The sequence below is a fragment of the Lindgomyces ingoldianus genome (assembly GCF_010093535.1).
Source record: "Lindgomyces ingoldianus strain ATCC 200398 unplaced genomic scaffold BDR25scaffold_29, whole genome shotgun sequence".
NCBI lineage: Eukaryota > Fungi > Ascomycota > Dothideomycetes > Pleosporales > Lindgomycetaceae > Lindgomyces > Lindgomyces ingoldianus.
The window spans coordinates 139,201-160,330 of NW_022985190.1; the positions used below are offsets into that span (position 1 = coordinate 139,201).

The 21,130-nt window shown below is 46.9% G+C and overlaps 5 protein-coding genes across 5 annotated transcripts; 2 read left to right on the forward strand and 3 right to left on the reverse strand.

Annotated features, from left to right (window-relative positions):
• Positions 1-4,762: 4,762 nt before the first annotated feature.
• On the forward strand, positions 4,763-5,532 carry BDR25DRAFT_316749 (uncharacterized protein; the record flags this gene model as incomplete). The annotated part of the gene is made up of 2 exons (XM_033691625.1): positions 4,763-4,771; positions 5,014-5,532. The coding sequence occupies 2 exons, from the start codon at positions 4,763-4,765 to the stop codon at positions 5,530-5,532; spliced, it is 528 nt and encodes a 175-aa protein (XP_033544234.1).
• Positions 5,533-7,873: 2,341 nt separating this feature from the next.
• On the reverse strand, positions 7,874-10,706 carry BDR25DRAFT_395210 (uncharacterized protein; the record flags this gene model as incomplete). The annotated part of the gene is made up of 14 exons (XM_033698359.1): positions 7,874-8,344; positions 8,380-8,398; positions 8,436-8,866; positions 8,900-9,014; positions 9,054-9,243; positions 9,348-9,376; positions 9,441-9,492; positions 9,534-9,718; positions 9,791-9,895; positions 9,953-9,988; positions 10,053-10,236; positions 10,293-10,401; positions 10,441-10,604; positions 10,657-10,706. 14 exons carry the CDS (start codon positions 10,704-10,706, stop codon positions 8,214-8,216), a joined length of 1,800 nt encoding a protein of 599 aa, XP_033544235.1. The 3' UTR covers positions 7,874-8,213.
• Positions 10,707-11,344: 638 nt separating this feature from the next.
• Positions 11,345-12,681, reverse strand: BDR25DRAFT_358507 (uncharacterized protein; the record flags this gene model as incomplete). The annotated part of the gene is made up of 9 exons (XM_033695963.1): positions 11,345-11,417; positions 11,458-11,560; positions 11,592-11,713; positions 11,772-11,840; positions 11,869-11,970; positions 12,002-12,141; positions 12,171-12,213; positions 12,246-12,638; positions 12,671-12,681. 9 exons carry the CDS (start codon positions 12,679-12,681, stop codon positions 11,345-11,347), a joined length of 1,056 nt encoding a protein of 351 aa, XP_033544236.1.
• Positions 12,682-12,811: 130 nt separating this feature from the next.
• On the forward strand, positions 12,812-14,216 carry BDR25DRAFT_344812 (uncharacterized protein). The gene is made up of 3 exons (XM_033693980.1): positions 12,812-13,230; positions 13,302-13,959; positions 14,168-14,216. The coding sequence occupies exons 1-2, from the start codon at positions 12,973-12,975 to the stop codon at positions 13,911-13,913; spliced, it is 870 nt and encodes a 289-aa protein (XP_033544237.1). The 5' UTR covers positions 12,812-12,972; the 3' UTR covers positions 13,914-13,959; positions 14,168-14,216.
• A 1,114-nt stretch (positions 14,217-15,330) lies between these two features.
• Positions 15,331-19,392, reverse strand: BDR25DRAFT_358509 (uncharacterized protein; the record flags this gene model as incomplete). Its single annotated transcript, XM_033695964.1, has 28 exons — positions 15,331-15,402; positions 15,452-15,525; positions 15,561-15,681; positions 15,734-15,861; positions 15,906-15,988; positions 16,014-16,228; positions 16,294-16,352; positions 16,458-16,522; positions 16,567-16,711; positions 16,763-16,794; positions 16,822-16,907; positions 16,945-16,973; positions 17,006-17,211; positions 17,275-17,358; positions 17,392-17,622; positions 17,651-17,764; positions 17,815-17,939; positions 17,966-18,039; positions 18,094-18,176; positions 18,226-18,245; positions 18,289-18,328; positions 18,363-18,450; positions 18,490-18,613; positions 18,676-18,768; positions 18,838-19,081; positions 19,124-19,141; positions 19,210-19,277; positions 19,318-19,392. 28 exons carry the CDS (start codon positions 19,390-19,392, stop codon positions 15,331-15,333), a joined length of 2,796 nt encoding a protein of 931 aa, XP_033544238.1.
• Between the last annotated feature and the right edge of the window lie 1,738 nt (positions 19,393-21,130).

Consider the following 21,130-nt stretch of genomic DNA (forward strand, 5'->3'; position numbering starts at 1 on the left):
TCAGATAGGACCCGTATCGGATGCGCTGCACCTTCCAGTTCGGGTCGCCATTGTTCAAAGCAGCGTACTATGGCGAGCAATTCCTTGTCGTAGATCTCATAATTGCCTTCTGCGGGACTCATTCTTTTCGAGAAGTATGCGATAGGCCTAATAGTCCCGTCCGGCTCAGTCTGGGAGAGAACTCCTGCTACTACGTAGTCTGAGGCATCGGCTTCTACGAGTATCGGTAGTTCGGGGTTGAAGTGGCGGAGTATCGGGGCTTCAGTAAAGGCTTTCTTCAGCTGGTCGAAGGACTGTTAGCAATTCAGGTCAAAGTCGAATCAGACCCCTTTCTTGGTGAGTGCAATCATAGGGCTTACTAGCTGCGAGAAGTTGTCAATAAATCGTCGGTAGAAGTTAGCAAATCCTACAAAGGCTCGAACGTCCTTCACGTCCTTTGGGTATTGCCAATCTAGCACAGTCTGAACCTTAACGGGGTCCATTCAGATGCCATCTGTAGAGATCACATATCCTAAATACGTGACCTTTGATTGGTGGAACTCGCATTTGTCTACGTCGAGTTGCAGACCTGCTTCTTCCATAGCCTTTAGCACCAGGCGTACATGCCGTTTGTGCTCCGAAAGGCTATCGCTGTAGATCAGAATATCGTCAATATACGCAGTGCAGAACACGTCTAGGTAGGGTCAGAGCAAGTCGTTTACAAAATGTTGAAAAGTACTAGGCGCGTTGGCTAAGCCGAAGGGCATCACCAGGTACTCAAATAGTCCGTATCAGGTCCAAAACGCTGTTAGCCACTCGTCGCCCTTTGCTATCCTTAGCTTGTTAAAGGCAGCAATAATATCTAACTTTGTAAAATACTTTGCTTTGCTTAGTCAGCTCAGGGTTTCCTGTAAGAGGGGAATCAGGTATCAGTTCTTAATAGTAACAGCGTTCAGTCCTCAGTAGTCAACGCAGAATCAGAGCCCACCCCCAGGTTTCTTTACAAATAGTACAGGTAACGCCACTGGTGAGGAGCTAGCTCGAATAAACCCTTTCTCTAGGTTCTCGTCAAGGTATTTTCAGAGCACTTTCAATTTGTTTAGCGACATCCCATACAGTGGCCCATAACCAGGTTGTTTGCCAGGCTCAAGGGTTATCTGGTGATCGTACGGACGTCGTATCGGAAGCTTATCAGACTCGTCTCAGGAGAAGACATGCAACAGGTCGTAGTAGTCTCGAGGGACTATCGTCCTCAGGTCAGTGTGTTTTCGGGGAGCTAAAGCTCGGTCTATATCGGAAATCGTGACTGCGTAGATTTCGTGATCCGGTCGTCGAGCTAGGGTCACAAACGGGGCAGGTCCTATGTGGCAGATGTCCATCTGCTGTTCGAGTCCCGGTTCGTGTCCGAATTGGGTAGGTAGAGGTTCCTCAAAGGCTTCCTCTTCTTTAGGTTCAGGCAGTTGTTGAATCATTTTGCGTAGCCCATCTCAGTGAGAGGCCCAGCTTGTTAGCCTTGCTTAGGTAGTTCTTCTTCAGGTTATTAGGGAGTAGGTCTGGAGACCTTCCGTATCAAGTGCTATTCAGGTGTTGTTCAGATGTAAGCGTAAGCATACGTCTCAGCATCAGGAAGAGTTAAAGTTTAGAACTTGCTCTTAGTAATTAAAGGCAACCTTGTGCCAATACAGCCATGGTTGTCCTAGGATTAGGTCATGACGTCCCGTGTTTGTTACATAGAGTTTAATCTGCTCCTTGTGGTGTCAGTAGGTAATCGTAACAGTTGTGGTACAGGAGATAGAACCTCCTTCAAGTTGTTTTCCATTAAATCCAGTCAGGTAAATCGTTCAGGTAAGCGGTGTCAATCAGAGATTCAGTTTGCGCGCCAGTTCTCTGTTAATGTAACCTATGCCGTTCGCTCCTAAGTCAATAAGAGCCCGTATCGGGGCCGATACAGTTCCTTGTCGTAAACATACAGGAATATTAACTTGGTACTTCCAGTCGTCAGTAGGGGACTTAGCCCATAGGTCGGCAGAGATCTGGTGTCGAATCGGTCCCGGGGGGCGACTTAGCCCCGGGACGAGCCTTTTTGCAGGCTCCCACTGCTATGGCTGCGGCTACGTCAAGAGTGGCGAGGGGGATCAGGGCTCAAATACAAGTCAGAGCCCTTGCGGGAACAAGATCAGGACGGCGAGGATCTTTGACGAGTACTAGCAGCGCTACTCGCGCGGACTTAAGGAAGGGGAACGGAGCAGTTTCGGGAGATATGACCATGCTTGCCGCACTTGAAACATTGACCTTTCTTCCTGCGATCTTCACGCTCTCTGGAACCAACTGGAGCATAATTCGAATCAATTTCCATCGCGTTAGGGTCCTTATTCGCAACTGCGCTGGTTCGGGGGCGTATCGGGGCTTGTACGGGGAGGAACCTCATGTTATTATCGTAGGTAGCAATTAGGTTCGCATACGCGTTAAGGTCGTTCGGGAGGGGTTCTCCTACCATAGCGCGTTGCAGTTCAGTTGAGAGGGAGTTACGTAGGGCTGCGATTAGACCTATCTCATTCAGGCCTGTATCAGATGCGAGTCAGCGGAACTCAGCAAAGTGTGAGGTAAAGCTTTTCCTTCCTTGTCGTAGGGTGTTTAGGCGACTTAGGGCCGTTAACTCTTTGTTTAGGTCTCCGTAGGTTGCTTGCAGGAACGCCACAAATTAGTCTAGGTTAACAATATCCTTATCCATCAGTGAGTCAATCAAGGCTGTTACGTCGCGGTCAAGTCGAGAGTGGGCATATAGTAACTGGGAGCGTTCAGAGGGGAATCAGTCTGCGTTTCCTTCAAGTTTGTATCGGAGCTTGCGTAGGAAGGAAGGTAGGTCTTTCCGTTTTCCGTTAAACAGCAGGGGATCAGGGAGTCGGTCAGATTTCATTACCAGGTCAGAGGGGTTACAGGTCGTAGGCGGCGTTAGGCGGGAGGGAGTTAAGCCATCTCCAGACTTCTGGGTGGGCTTTAAGGCTGGTAAGTTCTCAGTTCCTACTACTATGACAGGAGTCAAGGCAGAAACAGACTGCTTAATAGCGCAAAGCTGTTCTTCAAAGTCCTTTCAAAGAGCTTCAAAGCTTACAACGTGGCGGCTTTCCTGTAGAGCAAGCGCTTCTTAGAAGGCTTCTTAGCTTGCTCTAATAGCTTAGAGTTGTGCAAGTACCAAGCTTATCAGATCAGATTCAGAGGCCATTCTTGGCTAGGGTTTTGACACAACGTAATGTCACGATTATGCACAAGTAAGGTTATAGAGCTTCGCGGAGGTCTAGTTCAATTACTACGTGAGGTATCATGGTAGGTACAAGACGTTGTGTGAGGAACAGGAAAGTTCAGGAGGAAATTAGCAATTAAATACTCAGCTCAGAAGTCCAAGCGCTTCAGGTATGAATCGAGCCTGTTCCGGGTTCAGTTAGTGTTGAGGCGGTTCGTGCTTAAGTTCATGTCCGTGTCGTGTCGTGTTCGTGTCGGACGTGCACCGATAATACTCCGGTACGCGTCCGATACGGTTATGTCTGGGATCCGGGGAGGATACCGTGACACTACTAGTGCCTTAGCTGCTTTAGAGTGTGTAACTTTAATTAAAACTAAGTTAAAGCTATTCTAAAAAAGATTAACTTATATACACACTATAATAATTTAATTTATTTACATTTTAACTAACTTTAAATAAGCTGTTATAACTTTTATGTTTAAATTTTTTATAAACTTAGAGTTTATTAGGCGCTTAAAGAGTCTTATTATCTTTACAGTAGTCTAGACCTCTTTATATAGCAGCTTTAAATTAATAATTTTATATAAATTAGTGTTCTTTATAAAAAAGTTAAACTGCTTAAATTTACTACTTAAAAGTTTAAGCTAAAGTATAATTTTTTTTTTTTTTTTACTTTTAGTTAGCTTTAACTTAGCTTTAGCTAGATCTATTTAATAAAGTAAAATAATTAGAGTTAGAGCAGGCAAGGCCTAACCTATGCTATATCTGTAATGTCTATACTAGGAATATAGTAGCATAAACTGCTGCTAGAAAGGGTACAGTCTGCCTAGAGCAAACAGAGGTGCTTTATGTTAAGGCTACTAAGTGTTCTAGTACAGACCCTAAGCCTACAGATATTAACCCTAGGCCTGCAAATATAGACCTTGCAGTGGTAGATATAGTCTACAACTTAGCTAATAGGTAAATTGCTACTAATATTCTCTATAGCTAGATATAAGTTAAATATAAGTAAAAGTAGGCTATAAAAAAATATTATTAGTCTAATTTTTTTTTAAGTTATATTAATTTAGATTAATCTAGATTTACTTATACTTTTACTATACTATTACTAGCTCTAATCTTAGCTGCCCTACAAGCTGTACAGTCTAGTCTAGCTAAAGGCGCGGGCGGGCACTGTCTAGTTTAGTCCTGCCTGTAATGCTATTAGACTTAGGTAAGACTGCGTGTCTTCTAGTTAGAACATATTAGGCATAAAAAGCAAAAAAGTAGGTCCTAATAACATGTTATTTAATAAAGTAGGTTTATTATTATTTAGCGCCTTTATTTTTCTTAATTAGCCTTAGATTATAACATATGTAAGGTAAAACTTACTATTACTATTAGCACTAGCCTTTTTAGCTAAGAGGTTTTAGCTTTTAGTTAGGCCTTTACCTTAAAAATTAATAATAACCTTAGTATTAATTTTTAGTAATAAAGGCTTATTATTAAGTTATAACTAGTTATTATTTAGTGTTATTATAGCATTATTAGATGTAATCTACTATGTTAGAAGTAAGTAAAGAGTGTTAGAGGCTGTTCTAATTAAATTTTAACCTAAAACATGCAGATAGAGTAAGATATATACCTATAGTGTCCTTAGCAGTTTAGGATTAGCTAGTAAGGTCGCACTGCCCTAGTTAGGTGGGTTGGTGGGCGTGGCAGGAGGAGATGTGAAGCTGGGTTGGTTAGATTGTTTATTGTGGCGGCCGTGCGCGTAAGCGAGCTGTTACGTAATCATTCCTAATTAGGACTAGCCCCCTTCTTCCTGGAAAGGAAGGCTAATCTGCTCGTCCCACCTAAACAACAGATATGAAGAAGCGGATGTGCGAGCTCCGAATGGAGAAGACATCTGTCACTACGGCCCATATGGAGGTCCTGTCCCGCCGTCGTTCGTACCCCTCGATGACGTGGATCTTAATCCGATTGAGGCTCTACTGGCGTATAGGCTCCTAAATCCTTTCCTTGACTTTGTTGGAAGCCCGATAAAGAAGGCAATGAAGAGCCTCCTAGCAAAGCTGGGCCTGATAACGAATTCAGCACCCGATGTTAGAAGTCAAGAGAGTACTGGAGGAGGGGTTATTGCGGCTGTTGCCAAGGCTATAACCCTGGCATTCTGTACCTTGCAGCTTGCTGCGGCTATTGGGACGTTGGATGCTATCGATGGCTCCCAAACTCGACTGACTGTTATGACGATTTTCGCCCTGGTTTTCTCCTCGACCTGTAATTTCTTCGGAAAGGACTCACTCCCAATCTATTCTCTAAACGCAGCGTAAGACTTCAAAATACATTCGAGTCGACGGGCGCTGATTCAAACTAGTTTCTTCCAGGCGATGATAATTTTTGTCGGAACGAGTGACCACCGAGGTTCAAATTGAGGGTAAAGTCGTCGGGGTGTGTGAGAAGAAGAATGTAGCTCTTGTTCAATGCTCATTCGGTTCGCTTATCCCGTGTCGGCTTCCGTTGGCGTATCAAAGCATTTCCTAATCCGTTCAAGACAAAGTTGATGTAGAAAGCATTGTTCAATTTCTATTCCAAGTTCACGAACACCCTTGGCCGTCAGATTTTTCATCGATCGCTTCTCCAATTTCGCTATTCTTAGGTATATGCGAGAGACGCTAATATCGACTAAAGAAGAGTTAGTCATCTTTATAGGAATGCTAATGGCTGGACAGACAGAGTATTCGACCAACCTATATACACCCCTCGCTAGGCCATGTCCGTTCTTCTGACACTAGTCAGCAATTGTGCTCTGGTTCCGTTTCCACCTTGCGCGCACCCGCTGTTCCATATCTGGTACAAATAAGCTGATACAACAATAGATCTCTAGACGTAGGCAGTTAACTATCGAATCTGTCTCACCCCGCTGGTGGAGAGGATCTAAACATGCCGCCACACGTGATCGCCAAATTGGTCATAGCCCCGAAGAGCTCTCCTCTTGGAGTCGAAACATCCTCACCTCTACACTCCCGGATGGTCATCTATTCCCAGGATTCTGAGATACCTCGCAGAAATCTGCTGTCTGCTCGATCGTGCCATCGCTCGTGGCAATTCTCTGCGTTTAATCAGGAGTTTGCCTTTTGAGCCGTCTTCAACCTCGCGACATGTCTCCGTGCAGAGTCACACTGTTTCCTCGCACGTCGGCTCTTGCAGGAGGTACGCTATGTGGAGCTTTTATAATTGTTGCCTATTGACTAATATTGGTGTCTCATTCTATAGGATCTAAGAGGAAAGACTCGAAAGAGGATGGTAAAGGCAAATCGTCTACTGGGCGCTCAGATGAGGTCTTAGAGAAAGACAAAGCAACGAAAGCCAAGGCTTGCAAGAACGAGGGGGACAAGAGGACAAAGAATAAGGGATTCATAATTTTAAAAATTTTCAAGGAGCGATCCGTTGTGGATGCCAGGGGTGTGGGCGATGAAAACATAGGCGGCTCAAGCGACGCGGCCCTGTAAATAGCGTCCTCTGTTTCGCACCGCCAAATCCACAACAAACACCACCGACCACCATGACCACGCACCCAGCAGTACCGAACCATCGCAACAGGTCAGAGAAATGCTTCAAAGTTATTATTTTTGAGATTAGCGGCTGTGCATCGCTTTAGCAATCATTATCATGCAAGACCTATTGCCAACCCGCCAGCCTCCATGCATCGCCCTCATCACCCGCCGACGTTTGCGCGACGATACCTAAGTCAGATCGACTCTGCTGCCCACTGAAAGCACTGGAACCTTTCCTCTTCACACCTATCGCTGTGTTGGCCTTCGGGGGTTCAGGTCGTGATGTTGAATTTCTTTGAGAACCCTTCCTCCCGAGGCTATCATCAGGTGTCGCTACATCCTTTGATTTCTCGCAATGCAAAGCTAATTTCCAAATACTTATTGTGCCCCATAAACACAGGAATACGACCCCCATTGAAACCTCTCACAAGAAGTCCTCACCCACCATTCCTAGTAGCGTCCCATACGTCTTCCAGCCGCACACGATCGAGACACCCACCACCCACTCAGGATATCCCATATCCGAACTTTTTGCCCATGCCCTGGTTGGGACAACTCTACCTTTGAGACCAGCCAACACGACTGCCGCTGTTCTCCCTGTTGCAACCCATCAAACTCACGGTGTTTGGAGCGCCCAAGTCTTGCATTGCTGCTAGAATCACACCACAAGGTTGGGATTTCGTTCTGAACGAGTCGGATCTGTAACACTGGTTGAGGGGCTCTTCATTAGAACAATCATTCTAGATCCTGTGTTGTTGGCTAAGATTTATACCGTCATGAGAAAAGGGGATATTGCGAGAATAGTGTCGCTGACACACTACTTTGCGGTGTGTCTACGGCACTTTAGGAGCCGACTGTAGAAGGGAAGGAAAACATAAGAGGTTCTCGATTGTCTGGGCTCTGCGAATTATTATTAAGCCCCGCTGCGATGGTTGTATTGGGTGCAGCAACCGTGTAAGTGGTGGCAAGCGAATGATTGTGATGACGCTGTCGAGGCGACGTTGGTAGCGAGAAGCAGGGTCCAAGTGGCACGCTTCACCACATGGCACCGATGGCATCGATGCAAGGGAAAAATATATATAGGACTGGAATTCATCTCTGAAACAAGCCCACTGATGTCATTGATGAATAGTCCAACCTGCAAAGCATGCACTCAGTCGTTTCCTAAGCACTCCCAACAGAGGCGAAGTTCATAGACGCGCGGCTCTTCGTCGCCAAATAGATCCTTCTGCAAATCCAATCTTGGGTGCTCAAAGCTTGCCTCTCTTCCATTCCTTCTCCAATGACTGCGACCCCAGACCTGTAGTTTTGCCTGCCATTAGCAGCGCAAGTCAGACCGTGCATAAAGATGCAGTGTTGCCCTTGTAGCGCTCCTCCGACCCTAAGAATACCTGACGGAATGAGACCCTTGTTGGCCCTAAACCTAAATTTGCCAGCCGTTGAAAAACGAGGGGGCGTTAGCTAGCTGAGACTATCGTCTCAAAACACAACGCAGCATCTTGCCTAATCGTCAAAGGTTCTCTGACATCCTCTTTGCCAAAATCTCTTGCGGGCTTGCGTCCCGCCGTCCCTGTCCAAACAAGGTCTCCTGTACCAAGGGACAGGTCCTCAGCTAGCTGCGACCCTGATAGCGATCAGTGTGCTCCTTCGATTCATTCGCCGCTAATCAAATGCCATACGGTCTTCATGGCGGAGTTGGCTCGTGTCAATCGTGACTCGGTGCCATTGCATCGCAAGTATGATGAATTTCGAGATATAGCTTCTGTAAAGGCCGGGGCGGAGGTGTGGAATGGGATCGGAGTGTAGGATGATGATTGAAGAGCACGTGGGATGCGACTTGGGCGCGGCTGTTGGAGACGTGTTTGCTCGGCGAGTAAGGAGCCCGCGGGTGGTATGTAGTAAGCGTGGGGTGTTGGCGCGTCGCGGAATGTTGTATATCTGAAGAGGGCTTTGCAATCAGCGATGAAGAATCTTCGTTCTGCGCTTGGGGAGAGTAAGGAGCGCGTCGGAAGTCTTGCAAATCTTGCAACGTGAAGGCGGCGAAACGTTGTGTAAGCGTCTGTTTTGAAGGTAGCTAATTGTGTTGAAGTTGCATAGTGATTGATTGCCGCTCAAGACCAATGTAGCTTGGGTGATGGGGCACTGAAGAGCATATGCAAGGGTCGCTGGTCCGAAGAAGAATCGCCGTGCTGAGCGAAATTTCGGACAATTGATGCTACTGCTGACAAGGTTAATGAAGCTGGGAAATTGAGCGGCCGCTAAGGCAGCACAACCTGCATCTCCCTAGCTTGAAGCACGTCCTCGGGCCATGTTGTTGCCAGTGCCCTTTCACCAGCTCTCATCCTGCCGTAAAGCTTCGCCCGCAGTCTACAGGCTTGCATCTCAACAAGGATATTTCTTAGCTCGGTCCACTGGGCAGGAGTCGCAGGAGACGAGCGGACCTGAGCAATGATCTCGAAACACCATACTGACCATGGTCTTAGTGAGCTTCTCCGCCCGTTAAGTTAGACCTCGCGTACTGCAAAGCATATGGGGCCGCATTCAGCTAGCTTAGTTCCTCATTATCATTGGAATACAGTCTTTCGCCTCACTTTCCGCCTCTAGTCAGACCATTAAGAGGCTAAACAGTGCGGCCGCAGATGCTCAGTCTTGCAGTTCCCCTCTGGGGCTGTAACATATGACACTGCCGGTTGTGATGATTGGAAGGCAGCGACACATTCGCTTAGGAGCTGCAACCTCAAGGGGATGTGCCCGAGCCAGCCTCTTTATTCGGTGACCTTAGACTGTCTGATGTGGAAGGAAAAGTGAAATCGATCGCGCTTGGGCCGTGGAACATGCAAGAAGAGCCTCGAGCGGTGGCTGGCAAGTGAAATATTAAAATGAACCCAAGGAGTTGGGGAAATGCGTCTCCTCTTTGTTCAGCCTTGTCAACGATTTGATTGCAAACTGGATAGAGCTCACTCTTCCGGGATCTTTCTCGTAAAGGGGTCGCACAATTAGCCCGGAGGGGCTTTAGTCGAGGTTAACTGCGGACTCCCTCAATGGCCAAGCCAGGCAATGAGCCTGGGAGGCTGAAGAGAGATGTCGATGGCGTGGCTCCAGAATGTGGTGGGTCTAGCCAGAAAGCCTTCGCCGAGGTCTAAACGTTGGGAGTGACCGGAAGCCTGCGAATTCACCGATCATGAATGTAAATGACCGGAAATGGCCAATGGCCCTCTTTCACTGAGCCCAACTGTAACACATCCAAGAGCTATCCGCTTTACCCTAGTCAAAAAATGGGATAGCCGTTACTGGACCACCCTAAGGAGGGAGAAAGAGTGGCTTGTTGGGGGTGACACACAAATCCCCGCTCGCTCGAAGCAATGCCCAACCCTCTTGAAACAAAAGAGTAGGAGGCCGTGATGCAGACATCCGTTCAACATCCGTCTTAATATAATTACGAAACCACTGATATAGTGTCCCCAACAGAGAGCTGTTTCGCTTCGTTCGAAAGTTGCAAGGCAGTGTGCATGCACCCCGCCCAAGAGAGCTAGCACGGAAGGGGGCTGGGATCGTGAAAGCCTTGAGCGTGGTAGATGTAGAACAACCCGCAGGGTAACGCATTGGGCACCGGGTTGTACCAGGGAGCTTTAGTACCATGTGGAGCTCAGGTTTTTAACGCCAGAATTGGGATATGGCATCAACAGGAGCTGAATAAGGCTCGGGCCCTCGCTCCCTCTTCACGTGTGGGTCCGGCGCGGATATACATTGCCTCCGCTCTTGGCCCTTGAACGTCCTTCCCTCTCGTCATAGAGATGATTAGCCCCTGAGTGCTTACAGAAGTAAGTTGCACACTGACTACCGCTCTGCTACCTTCAAATTAGCTAGCAGAACCTTCTCAGTTTAACACTCACTATTTACTTTCGTAAAGACCATATTCTGTAGCTATGAGGACCAGTCAAGAACCGCATTCTTGTAATATTAAGGTAAGTGGAGCTGTTCTCTGCAATGCGGGAGCGTGAGGTAGCTACTATCACAGTATTGAAGCTCGGTGGGTGAATGGAAAGCTGGTGGAAGAGTGGTCGGCCCAAAACTTTAGTATGCGAGTGCGTCGCTTCTTAAATGTAGAAGGAGCCAACGCGCCAACGCGGAAGGCGCGGTAGTGAGGATTATATCAGATTGATGTTATTGGAGTTCCGACTCGAGTAGCTTTGCATCTATTCTTGGCTCGAGTCATGACAACAAAATCTCATCTCTGGGAAACGTCGAACTTCAAGTGTACCTATAATGAAGGCATTTAGGGAAAGTGGACGGACAAATTTAAAGTATATATTTGCAGAGCTTATAGTAGTAAAGTGCAAGCAGCTTGTGCGAATATCTTAGATTACGGAAAGTCCTGAGGCATCTAAGGGGGAGGCCCAAATGCACGAGTGAACGTGACCTCGCTGCGCCCCAGCAGACTTCCATTATAACCGCATTACATTGATGGTAACAGGGAAACTCTATACGAATGTAAATTTACACTTCCTGAAAGGAGCGAACGGCATTAATCTTCATTGTTCATATCTCCGACCACGACAGTAAAAACTTCGAGGGAGGACGACTCCCGTCAGTGCGCTATCGTAATGGTTTGTGCGGGTGTTGTCCTTGGTCCAGGATATATTTGACATGCCATTTTTAAACTTAGCAGGCGTATCAATGCCTGATAGTATAATCCTTCACCAGAATGGGCTAGCAGTCTGAGGTGAAGGACAAGGGAAGGTGGATCGTAAGAGTAATGCTAAATCGATGATGAACACGTCAGTGAGGGAAGCCGGCGTCGAGCCTAGTCAATCCTCGCTCCAATGGTGGTTGACCGAAGCGGAATTTCCTGGCGATCTTGGAAATACTGAGAATCGCAAAGATAGAGGGGCGCGGTTTCTCGGTCATTTTTCTTCCCGCAGTGTTGGAGACATCTAACTCCCTGAATTTTGACTCACTGGGCCTTCCCTGTAAAATGTTTGCCTGGTTTTAGCGACGTCTCTATCTAAATCGACTTATCGACGATGTTGTGGAGCCAGAGCACGCAGCTGGTGAACGAAGATAACGCCCGGGATACAGAGCAGCTGACCACGCGCAACCTGGTCGCTGCACTTCCAATAGAATACGCGTCGATCTTGCGGTAGTACTGCAATTGTTACTGGATCCCTCCCTTTCTGCAACTGATGCCTGCAGAGGAGAGCGCGGACTGACCGGCTTGATCGACGCCGTCATGGCATGTTCCCACTGTGCAACTTTATTGCATGGTATAACTCTTCGGTTGCCTCCTGCAAGTAAGCACGCAGATACGTGGATGTGCGCGTCTGGTGTTCGTCCGTTCTGGTCTTGGGTTTGGGGTGCTGGAGGCGTCGCTTGTGGGTCTGGGGCCTTTGAAATCCATCATCCCCGGCGGGAACGTAACCGGAACGCCATCTGCTCACTGGGCTGAAATTAGGCTCCCTCATCTCAACATCCCCTCTGCCATCGCCAACAACGGTCCGCGCCGCATCAGGTGAGTCAAATCACCTGGGTTTGTCCCGGAGGGTGATGGTTGGACATCGATAACCGTTTTCGACAACAGTCTGGTTGCCTTTCTCAGCTGGTGTGCTTCAGGAAGGAAGTTGCCTCCTGGGCCGCAATCTTGAGAGAGTGGAGGTTTGCGATTCTTCATGGGCCATGACCACCTCCAATGCGGGGAACAACCTATAGAGCATGGCCTGCTGGCTGGCGCATTCATATCGCCATGTGCTTTGACGAGCTTCCCAGCAACAGACCGGTGAGGGAAGATGGAGTTGGTTTGGCAGATTCCTACCAGGATACTGACATGTGAGGTATGCGACCGAATATTCGATCCACTCGCATTGGGAGCGATTGAAAGGATATCGCTAGCGCGGTATTCAGAAGGCAAACAAATTACCTCGTCCGCATGGGATGTGAAGGATTGCACTTGAGGTATGGATGCCGAGAGGTTTTTCCTTCCACGTTTCGAGATCCTTCCGTGGGTAGGCATGCGAGGAGAGCCTCGAAGGAGAATGCATAAAGTAAAGAGAGGTCAATCGTTCTTCGGGCCAGTGCTTTGTCAAATTGTGGACTGAACATTCCAAGAATCCAATTTGGAGCGTTGTCTGATTCTGTTTCGATCCATTTTCTTTCCCGTCGCCAAATCGCGCTTAGTGTCCAACCAGCTATACAGGTGAAGCCCTGGCAGCTACCGTAAGTATGCAACGAATCAAGTACCGATACTCCGCACTGTATAAAGAAATCGCCGCCTTCCCAGCACTCGCCAATTTCCAACGATATACGGAGGAGTGGGCCTGGATATTATATAATGACAGCTTGGATATTAAGCAGAAGAGAAAAGAATGTGATGATCTCATTGCGGACATTAAGGGGTTTCCGCGCGGGAAGCAAGTGTTCACCGTCACAGATTGGCACCCGATCCACCCCGAGGAGGAAAACCCTATGTTGACAGAGAAAGTGAGATCTTTGAAAAAGAGCTTAAGACAACAGAGTGAGTTATATAAAACCTAGACTTTCCGGTCCGGTAGGTGCATTCGTCGACTAGCAAGCTGAATTTTAAAGGCAAGGACCTTCTCCTCGCCTATGAGGTAGCACAGTTGCCTAGCCAGCGCAATCTCTTTGCGAAACGCTTTCGGGATTATCCGAATCTCTTCAAAGATGAGGTGTTTGGGCCGACTGGAGAAAGCGAAGAGATTTACAAGCAAGTTCCAGCACATTCCGACACATGCTCTTTGAAGGACATTGCCCGGCAAGATCCCGTCACCGAATTCTTCATCAACAATCTCGAGTCGATGTACACGTGGGTCAGCGAATATGTTCTGAGACGTGGGAAGAAACTAAAAGATAATCCGGAAATGGCGGAGAGAGACGACGGCGTTGCGGTGGCCACTATTTCTGCCATCGTCGAGGTACTCACCTGCTTATGTGTCCCTCTTTACATGACTATAACAATGTTCTTATTGTCATGTTTTCGTTCTACGAAAGTTCAAATCGCGATCCTTGCTCCCTTTGGAACATTTTTCGTGTTCTCGTTGAAAGTAATGGTTGGACCTCTTCCACGATATGAGTTGTTCGCGATCACAGCGCAGTACTTGGCAGTTCTTGGAATATTTATTGGAGCCTCGTCGACTGGTCGTTGACTGTTCGAAATTCTTCCTTGAAACCTTGGCTGTGGGTGGGTGGAGGGTAAGTTCTGCCAAAAGTTCTTCTTTGTCCAGCCCACTTCTCCCGACTCCGATATCGATCAGCCTTGTGTGTGGTTTCAGGCACTACGAAGGCTGGCAACGCCAAGGCGGGAATCTCCTCCAGCATGTTTCCCACACCTCAAAATATTTTGCAGTGGATCGTGTACTCTTTTATCTATAAAGTACATCCAGGCTAATGATCAACACAGAATTCATTTCAGCCTTGGCTCAAGATTATATGCTGCTCCTCCTCAGTCGACTTCCATTAGCTTCTCATGTAGAATCTTCGAACCCCTTCCATTCTCGTTTCCATCCGTGCACCTCGAGATAGGGCTGGGCCCCAAAGTGTAATAGCGTGTAAGCCTGTGGTCAAAGCACATGCACTCGGGCCACAGCATCCAAGCTCTTTCGAACTCTCCGAAACGCCCATTGCAGCCCCTGTGTGGAATTCTCTCTAGTTTTTGGGTATTGTGCGTCCCCATTGCTTTCTATCTATAGCTCAAATTCCATGTGTTCGTTGACCTCGGATCACGTTCGGCCATAATTTCCCCTGGGCCCGTAACAAACCAACCAATCTCAACGAAAAGGACGATGGAGGGCAACAGTGGAAAACGGGTCTATTAGACCGGCCGACAGATGGTTCCGAATGTCGGTTGGTATGGGTTGGCGAGGCATTCTCACAGTTCACGATGACAGGTCACACGTAGCAACTCATGGATCCGCCTTGGCCGGCCCCCCCGAATCTCAAAATTGGGGGTTCCAGACCTACAGATCATTTTCAACTTCTACCGTCTTCTTGGACCACCACACTCATCCCCTCAGACGCGCTCAACCCCATCAATTAAGACATACCACATCAAACTTCCCGCTTCCTTTACTTCCAAGCGCCACAGACGGCATAGTTATAAAGCATGGCGGGGCCTAGAATCCCTACGTCGCCACCAAAACCTCTACGTATACAGCTTCCTCTAGATCCTAGTGGTCTCTTCAACTGACCACAGTTGTAGCGGAAGTAGAAGAGCACACGAGTAAGCGCGCTGCATCCAACGATGTTTCCCAAGCGCCGGGACACTCCCATTCTCACTCCATTCCCGCTCTAGCCTACTGTTCCTAGATGACAAGGCAAGTCAGGAACCTTCCTCTCTTTTTGGTCCACAGTAAGGTATGCTGACGAGCTCTTTCTCGGCAAGAACCAGACTGATCAGTCGCGGCAAATTCTTTGGCTGGTACCCCTGATGGGCATCCCAGGTTCTAGTGGCGCTCCATCACCACGGGCATGGCTACCTGGCGAACCTTTAAAATACCAATCCGCTCGCACGAACCATTTCTATCGAAAATAGCACCCTACCTATAGCAAGCGCTTTCAGAGCATTCATATTGTTTCCCTTTCCTCAACCGACATACAATCACCATCAGAGTTGCGAGCAGCCTCCCATTGCCTGGGCTAGGCTGGAGTCCTCACCCACTGCTCTCTAAAGGCCACCTTACTGCACTATCCACGCGCAGTTGGACAATCTGATGCGTTTGCCTAGCTCCTCTAGTCCTCGAATTCCTACCAAAACCATTACTACATCAATCACCTACCTCCAGGGTCCTACCGACCTTCAAACTCCCGAAAATAAGCATCGTAGGACGATAATGATGATATGATGATAGCACAAACATTTATCTGGCAGTAACCAGGCATGAGAATACCCCAAAGCATGTTAGGTACGACGAACGACTGTCAGGCCATGCTGTCGCCGCTCCTTATGTAGTATCGATAGACTCTGCACAACAAAAATTCCGCATTTAGTCCTTGATTCTTCCTTCCCCTGCATCATGGAGCAACCCAATATCGGGTTCTGCGTCACATATGCACGCTTATCTCTCCCCTGTGATACTGCCCTCTTGCCAGGTACCACTATGTTGAACACCGCGGAAGATACATGAGATCCGTTGGCCTACCAACACACAAAATACCATAAATGACACGGTGCCTTAGAGCTAGTATTGTGAGCCTACCAAATCTAGCTGCAGGCAAATCCTGCCTGTTTGGAATATTAGAAATGCTACATGTCTGTGAAGAGTATCCTCGAGTATTCCCTAACATGTATGAAATGGTATGTTTGTAAAATCCTAATGAGCAAGATTGCAGCGGAAAAGTGGAGATTGGAGTCTCCAAAAGGAGGGGCCTGAAGCTTCAAAATAAGCCTAGCCAGCTCCGTACTAAACCCAATCAGGTAGGTTTGGGTGCGAAGACAGTGAATGAGTGTCGCGACAGCAGTCACCTACCCATCAATTTAATAGCCGCGTAGTATTAAAGATAAGTCATCAGAGCTATATTGCACCTGACTTGACCCAGACAGCTCGTCTTCTGTGCATAATCCCCTTTCCTATTCCGACCACTGAGCACTATCTACCGTGTGCATGAAGATAGACTTGTAGAATGTCCGTCTTTAGGGCATAAAATTATAAACAAATTCCATAGATGATATCCCCTTCTCTTATAGTTGGTACTCGAAGATAGGCTTTCCGTTGTGCTCATGAAATGCCAAGTGGGTCGGACGCCGAATACCCACGGTCTCAATCAGCTAATGGTATACCCGCCTTCACGCAGCACGCCCACGAAGCCGCTTCAGTCGACTCATCCGAAGTGCGCGCATCGCAAAAAGTGGTGTCTTTGGATTCCATCAAAGAGTCGCAGAGCCACAAGCTGCCACGCCTATCATAGTCCTCATCGCGGTATTCCAAGCAGCGCGCCCCAATCTGCACTTGTTCACAAGAGCGCCACAGCTACTCTCAGTGGCCCATCTGATATGGACCTGAAAACGCCCGATCCAACAGATCTGCGCCCCTAGATCCGATCGAGCGAATCCAGCACCAGTATCCAGCACCAGTTAGCGGCTCTCCAAATGGCTCTTCGCTAGTCATCCCCGACTGGGTCGTTGAGACAAGCTTCTCTGCACTCTACCTCTGCAGCAACCCTATCCTGTCAAAGCATGACTCCAGTCATCCATTTCCCGAGCGATGCGACTCAGATTGCACGGACAGCGGACCAACCCGACAATCCTGGAAGCCGCTCTCCCGCGTCAAGTAAGGAAGGAGCCATGGGAGCTGACCAGTCTTGCGCAGAGTCTTATTGGGGGAGTAAGGGCGATACGCTAACGGTGCGTCTGGGCCGAGGAGAAAGGGAACGTTACTGAAAGGGTATACCGGGTAAGCGATGGGTGACGAGGTACATTGACGCGGTGGGCCAGCTGCAGGAAGCACTCTTCGTATCCTCTGAATGATGGGATATAAAGATACCAGAGTCGTTCATATGATCTCAAAGAACATGCTTTCTTGAAGAGCGGTAGCTGAAAGACGCGTCGAGGGTTCGGTTTGTTGTGTCGGAGGACTGATTTTCTTGTCAGCGGAACTGTTTGGTGAGCCGTGCGAGACCCTAGGCAACGAGCTCAAAGCAGAAGGATACTGTATTCGTAAGACACGTGTCGATTTGAGACTGTATGCGAAACTGAGTTGGAAAAGCTGACAAGAAGCAGCCCCATGAAGAATAAGACCAGTGAGCAAGATGTCAATCGCAGCTGCCCAAGACATGGAGTGAACCGCAGAAGCTCCAAGGCTTCCGGCAGCGGGACAAATCTCCGCCGTTAAAGTGAGGCAGGGGGCTGGAGGAAACCACCTCAGCGTGGCGGATTCCTACAGGGCACGGTTCATCATAACAACCTTGGGCTCGTTCCAGTGAGCGGGGAGCTTTCACTGCACGTACTCCTCGTTTCGGGCCGCCCAACGGCCTTCCCATCCGCATTAGCGCTGCGTCGTCTCTTGATCCCGCTGCACATAGTGCTGCACAGAGAGGTAGGCATGGAAGAACGATTGTGAGAGGTCCGGTGAGATTATGGCAAGGGTGGAGATGTTGGGATTTATATGGATTGGGTAGTGAGCGGAGTTTGCTACTGAGTAAATGGAGGCAATCCATGTGTTTTTTTTAGCCCGAATCTATCCAGGATTCTAGAGTTACTAACGTTCTGATTGACATCGATGAATTTTTGTTCACCAGCTGAATATTGATAACGATAAACGCACAGACAAGTTCTGGCTTCGAAATGCTTGATTGCCTTCTACTACAGCGGCCTAGACTCAAATAATAAACATTCCAAGTGATGAGGTTGCTGAGATCGAGGCCCATCGGCCCCTAATATTAGGCGGACTGAGTTGTAGATGGAAAGCTTTTGCCTTCGACATTATTTCACCGGCGGTCTGTCTGCTATACAACACTCCTCACCCGATATCCCTTATCTGCGACTATCTTCACCTCTTACCTCCCCTCTACGCTCTAACCTAAAACCCTCATACCAATCCCGCTGCTCCTGCTCCTGATCCTGCATCTTCCGCACCACATCCGGATTCTCTCTCAATCACTTCCGCGTCTTTCGACCAATTTTTTTCAGCATCGTCTCCCTGGTGCTCCTGGCGCTAGTTTCGCCTTGCGCGAAGAGCAGGGCGAAGTCTACGGAGTATTTGGCCTAAGGAGGCGGGTTGAGAAAACGATGAGGGCGTGGGGAGAGTAGGGGATTGTGAAAGTGGGAAAGGGTTTTTAGAAGAGCGATGGAGTCGGGGGTAGGTGGCGAAGGCCAGGAGGGTGTCGTAGGTGCCATGCCATTAATGTTGTTCTAAGGTTGGAGTGTAGAATTTGAGGAGCAGTTGATGGTGTTCCAGGTCTTTTCTTCTTGACCAACCCGAATCCTAACTCTAGATGTGTATTATGATTCTGCTGGTATGCATATCCATAGGCTGCCCCAAGGCCCGCTATCCTGAAAACTGCTCTCTTGGAATCTGCCGAGACGGATTATGCTAGTAAGGGGTATATGACCGATAGAAGCCTCGTGATACATACCCTCATTTTGCTAATACGCCAGGTTCCGCATTTGCCGCTGCATCCAATACCGCCCTCATTTCTGTGCTTTGTACTCTCGCCGCTGTTGGTTTCTTGCCGACATAACGCAGGCTGACTGTGCACCCACTGCTCCATTGTTGCGCTCCATTGCACTTTGGGGGTAGGGTTTAAATATGTAGCGGCGTAGTTGGTGGAATGGGGCCTGGGGGATTGGGATTTGATCGGTCTGAATGTGGCGTGGAGCCTGGTGGAGCGGGATTTGGGTTAGGTGTAGACATGTTCGTACTGCCAAGACACGTGATTCCTAGGTTGCGAACAAGGACGGTTACAGATTAATCAAAGTATCGTCTTCACATTTATCTGCGACATCACCTAGCCATTTTCTTCCAGTACTTCGAGCCTGATGTCTGCCTCCCGGGGTCGTCTTCCAATGCGATTAACTCCGCAGCCTCTCAGGTGCTTCACTTCTCCCCTACGCACCCCAAACGTAGCTTCTCCAAACACAGCTTGCCATAGTGTGGTCTCTATCCCAATGGCGCATTGATTTGTAGTCATTGTTCTAAAATTCTATTGTTCCATTTTCTAAATACTTTCCCGCTTTTACTAGTACCTCCTCACTATATTATACATTTTTAGTCTCTCCTAGTCTGCAAGTCCTCATAGCTATTAGGGAAGTAGCTAGTGAAAGGGCTCTTAGAGGATGCATTAGCACTGTAGTAGAGTATTTAAGATTAGGCTAACTTATTGTTAGAGTAGAAAATGCCTAGTCTTACTTTAGTAGTTTTTAATTTTAAGTTTATCTAACTAAGCTAGTATTATTATAGTTGTTACAAACATTATGCCACTTGTACACAAGATTATAGACTATTTCTATAAGTTACTTATTCTCTTATTACTTGTCTATAACAGCAATTAATGTTAACTATTGCCTTTCCTTCTAAGCGTTGCTTAAAGGCCGCTGCACGTGACTAGCTAGCTAACTTAGCCTATACGTACCTAACTAACTAGCAGATTTACCACCAAACTAAGAACTAAAACAGATTAGTTAAGCAGGGCTTATAATGTAAGCAAGCAACAATAATTATTTAGAGACTATAGATTCTGTTGTTATACATTAGCTTATCTGTTGTCTAGACCACTGCTACCTGTTAGTATTTCCCTGTCCTGTCTTACCTAGCGTCTTTGCAACGCCAGCTAGTGATGAGTTATAGCAGCTAGTGATGAGTTGCTCTAGACACAACTGCAGAAGCTGCACATTTAACAGACTAACATCCTAGAATGCTACCTATTCTAGAACCCTGTTAACATATATTGCATCTACTTAGTTAATGCTCTTTTAGATGTGACAGGTGCTAAGCCTAAGACGCTCTATCCTTTGCTGTAATAAACAGCAACCTTGCGCAAGGGTGATCTTCTACTCCTAGTAGCGGCGTTAAGGGTTAAATGGGAGAGGCCTGATGTGTGTAACGATTCTCACAAATCGTTCCATCTCGGGTCGCTTAGAACCTATCTGAAGGGTCCCTGTGTCACGGTATCCTCCCCGGATCCCAGACATAACTGTATTAGATGCGTACTAGAGTATTATTAGTGCACGTCTAATATAAACACAACATAACATAGACATAAACTTAAGCATAAACTACTTTAACACTAACTAAACTTAAAATAGGCTTAATTTATACTTAAAGCGCTTAGACTTCTAAGCTAAGTATTTAATTACTAATTTTTTTAAACCTTTTTATTTCTTACATAACGTCTTATACTTACTATAATACCTTACATAGTAATTAAACTAGACCTTTATAAAGCTTTATAACCTTACTTATGCATAATTATAACATTATGTTGTGTTAAAACCTTAGCTAAGAATAGCCTCTAAATTTAATCTAATAAGCTTAGTACTTACATAACTTTAAGCTATTAAAGTAAGCTAAAAAGCCTTTTAAAAAGCACTTACTTTATAAAAAAGCTACTACATTATAAACTTAAAAGCTTTTTAAAAGAACTTTAAAGAATAGCTTTATATTATTAAGTAGTCTATTTCTGCCTTAACTTTTATTATAGTAGTAGGAACTAAGAACTTACTAGCCTTAAAGCTTACCTAGAAGTTTAAAGATAGCTTAACTTTTTTCTATTTAATACTACTTATAACTTATAACCTTTCTAACTTAGTAATAAAATCTAACTAACTCTCTAATCCTCTACTATTTAATAGAAAATAAAAAGACCTACTTTTCTTTTTACATAAGCTCTAATATAAACTTAAAGGAAATATAGACTAATTCCTTTTTAA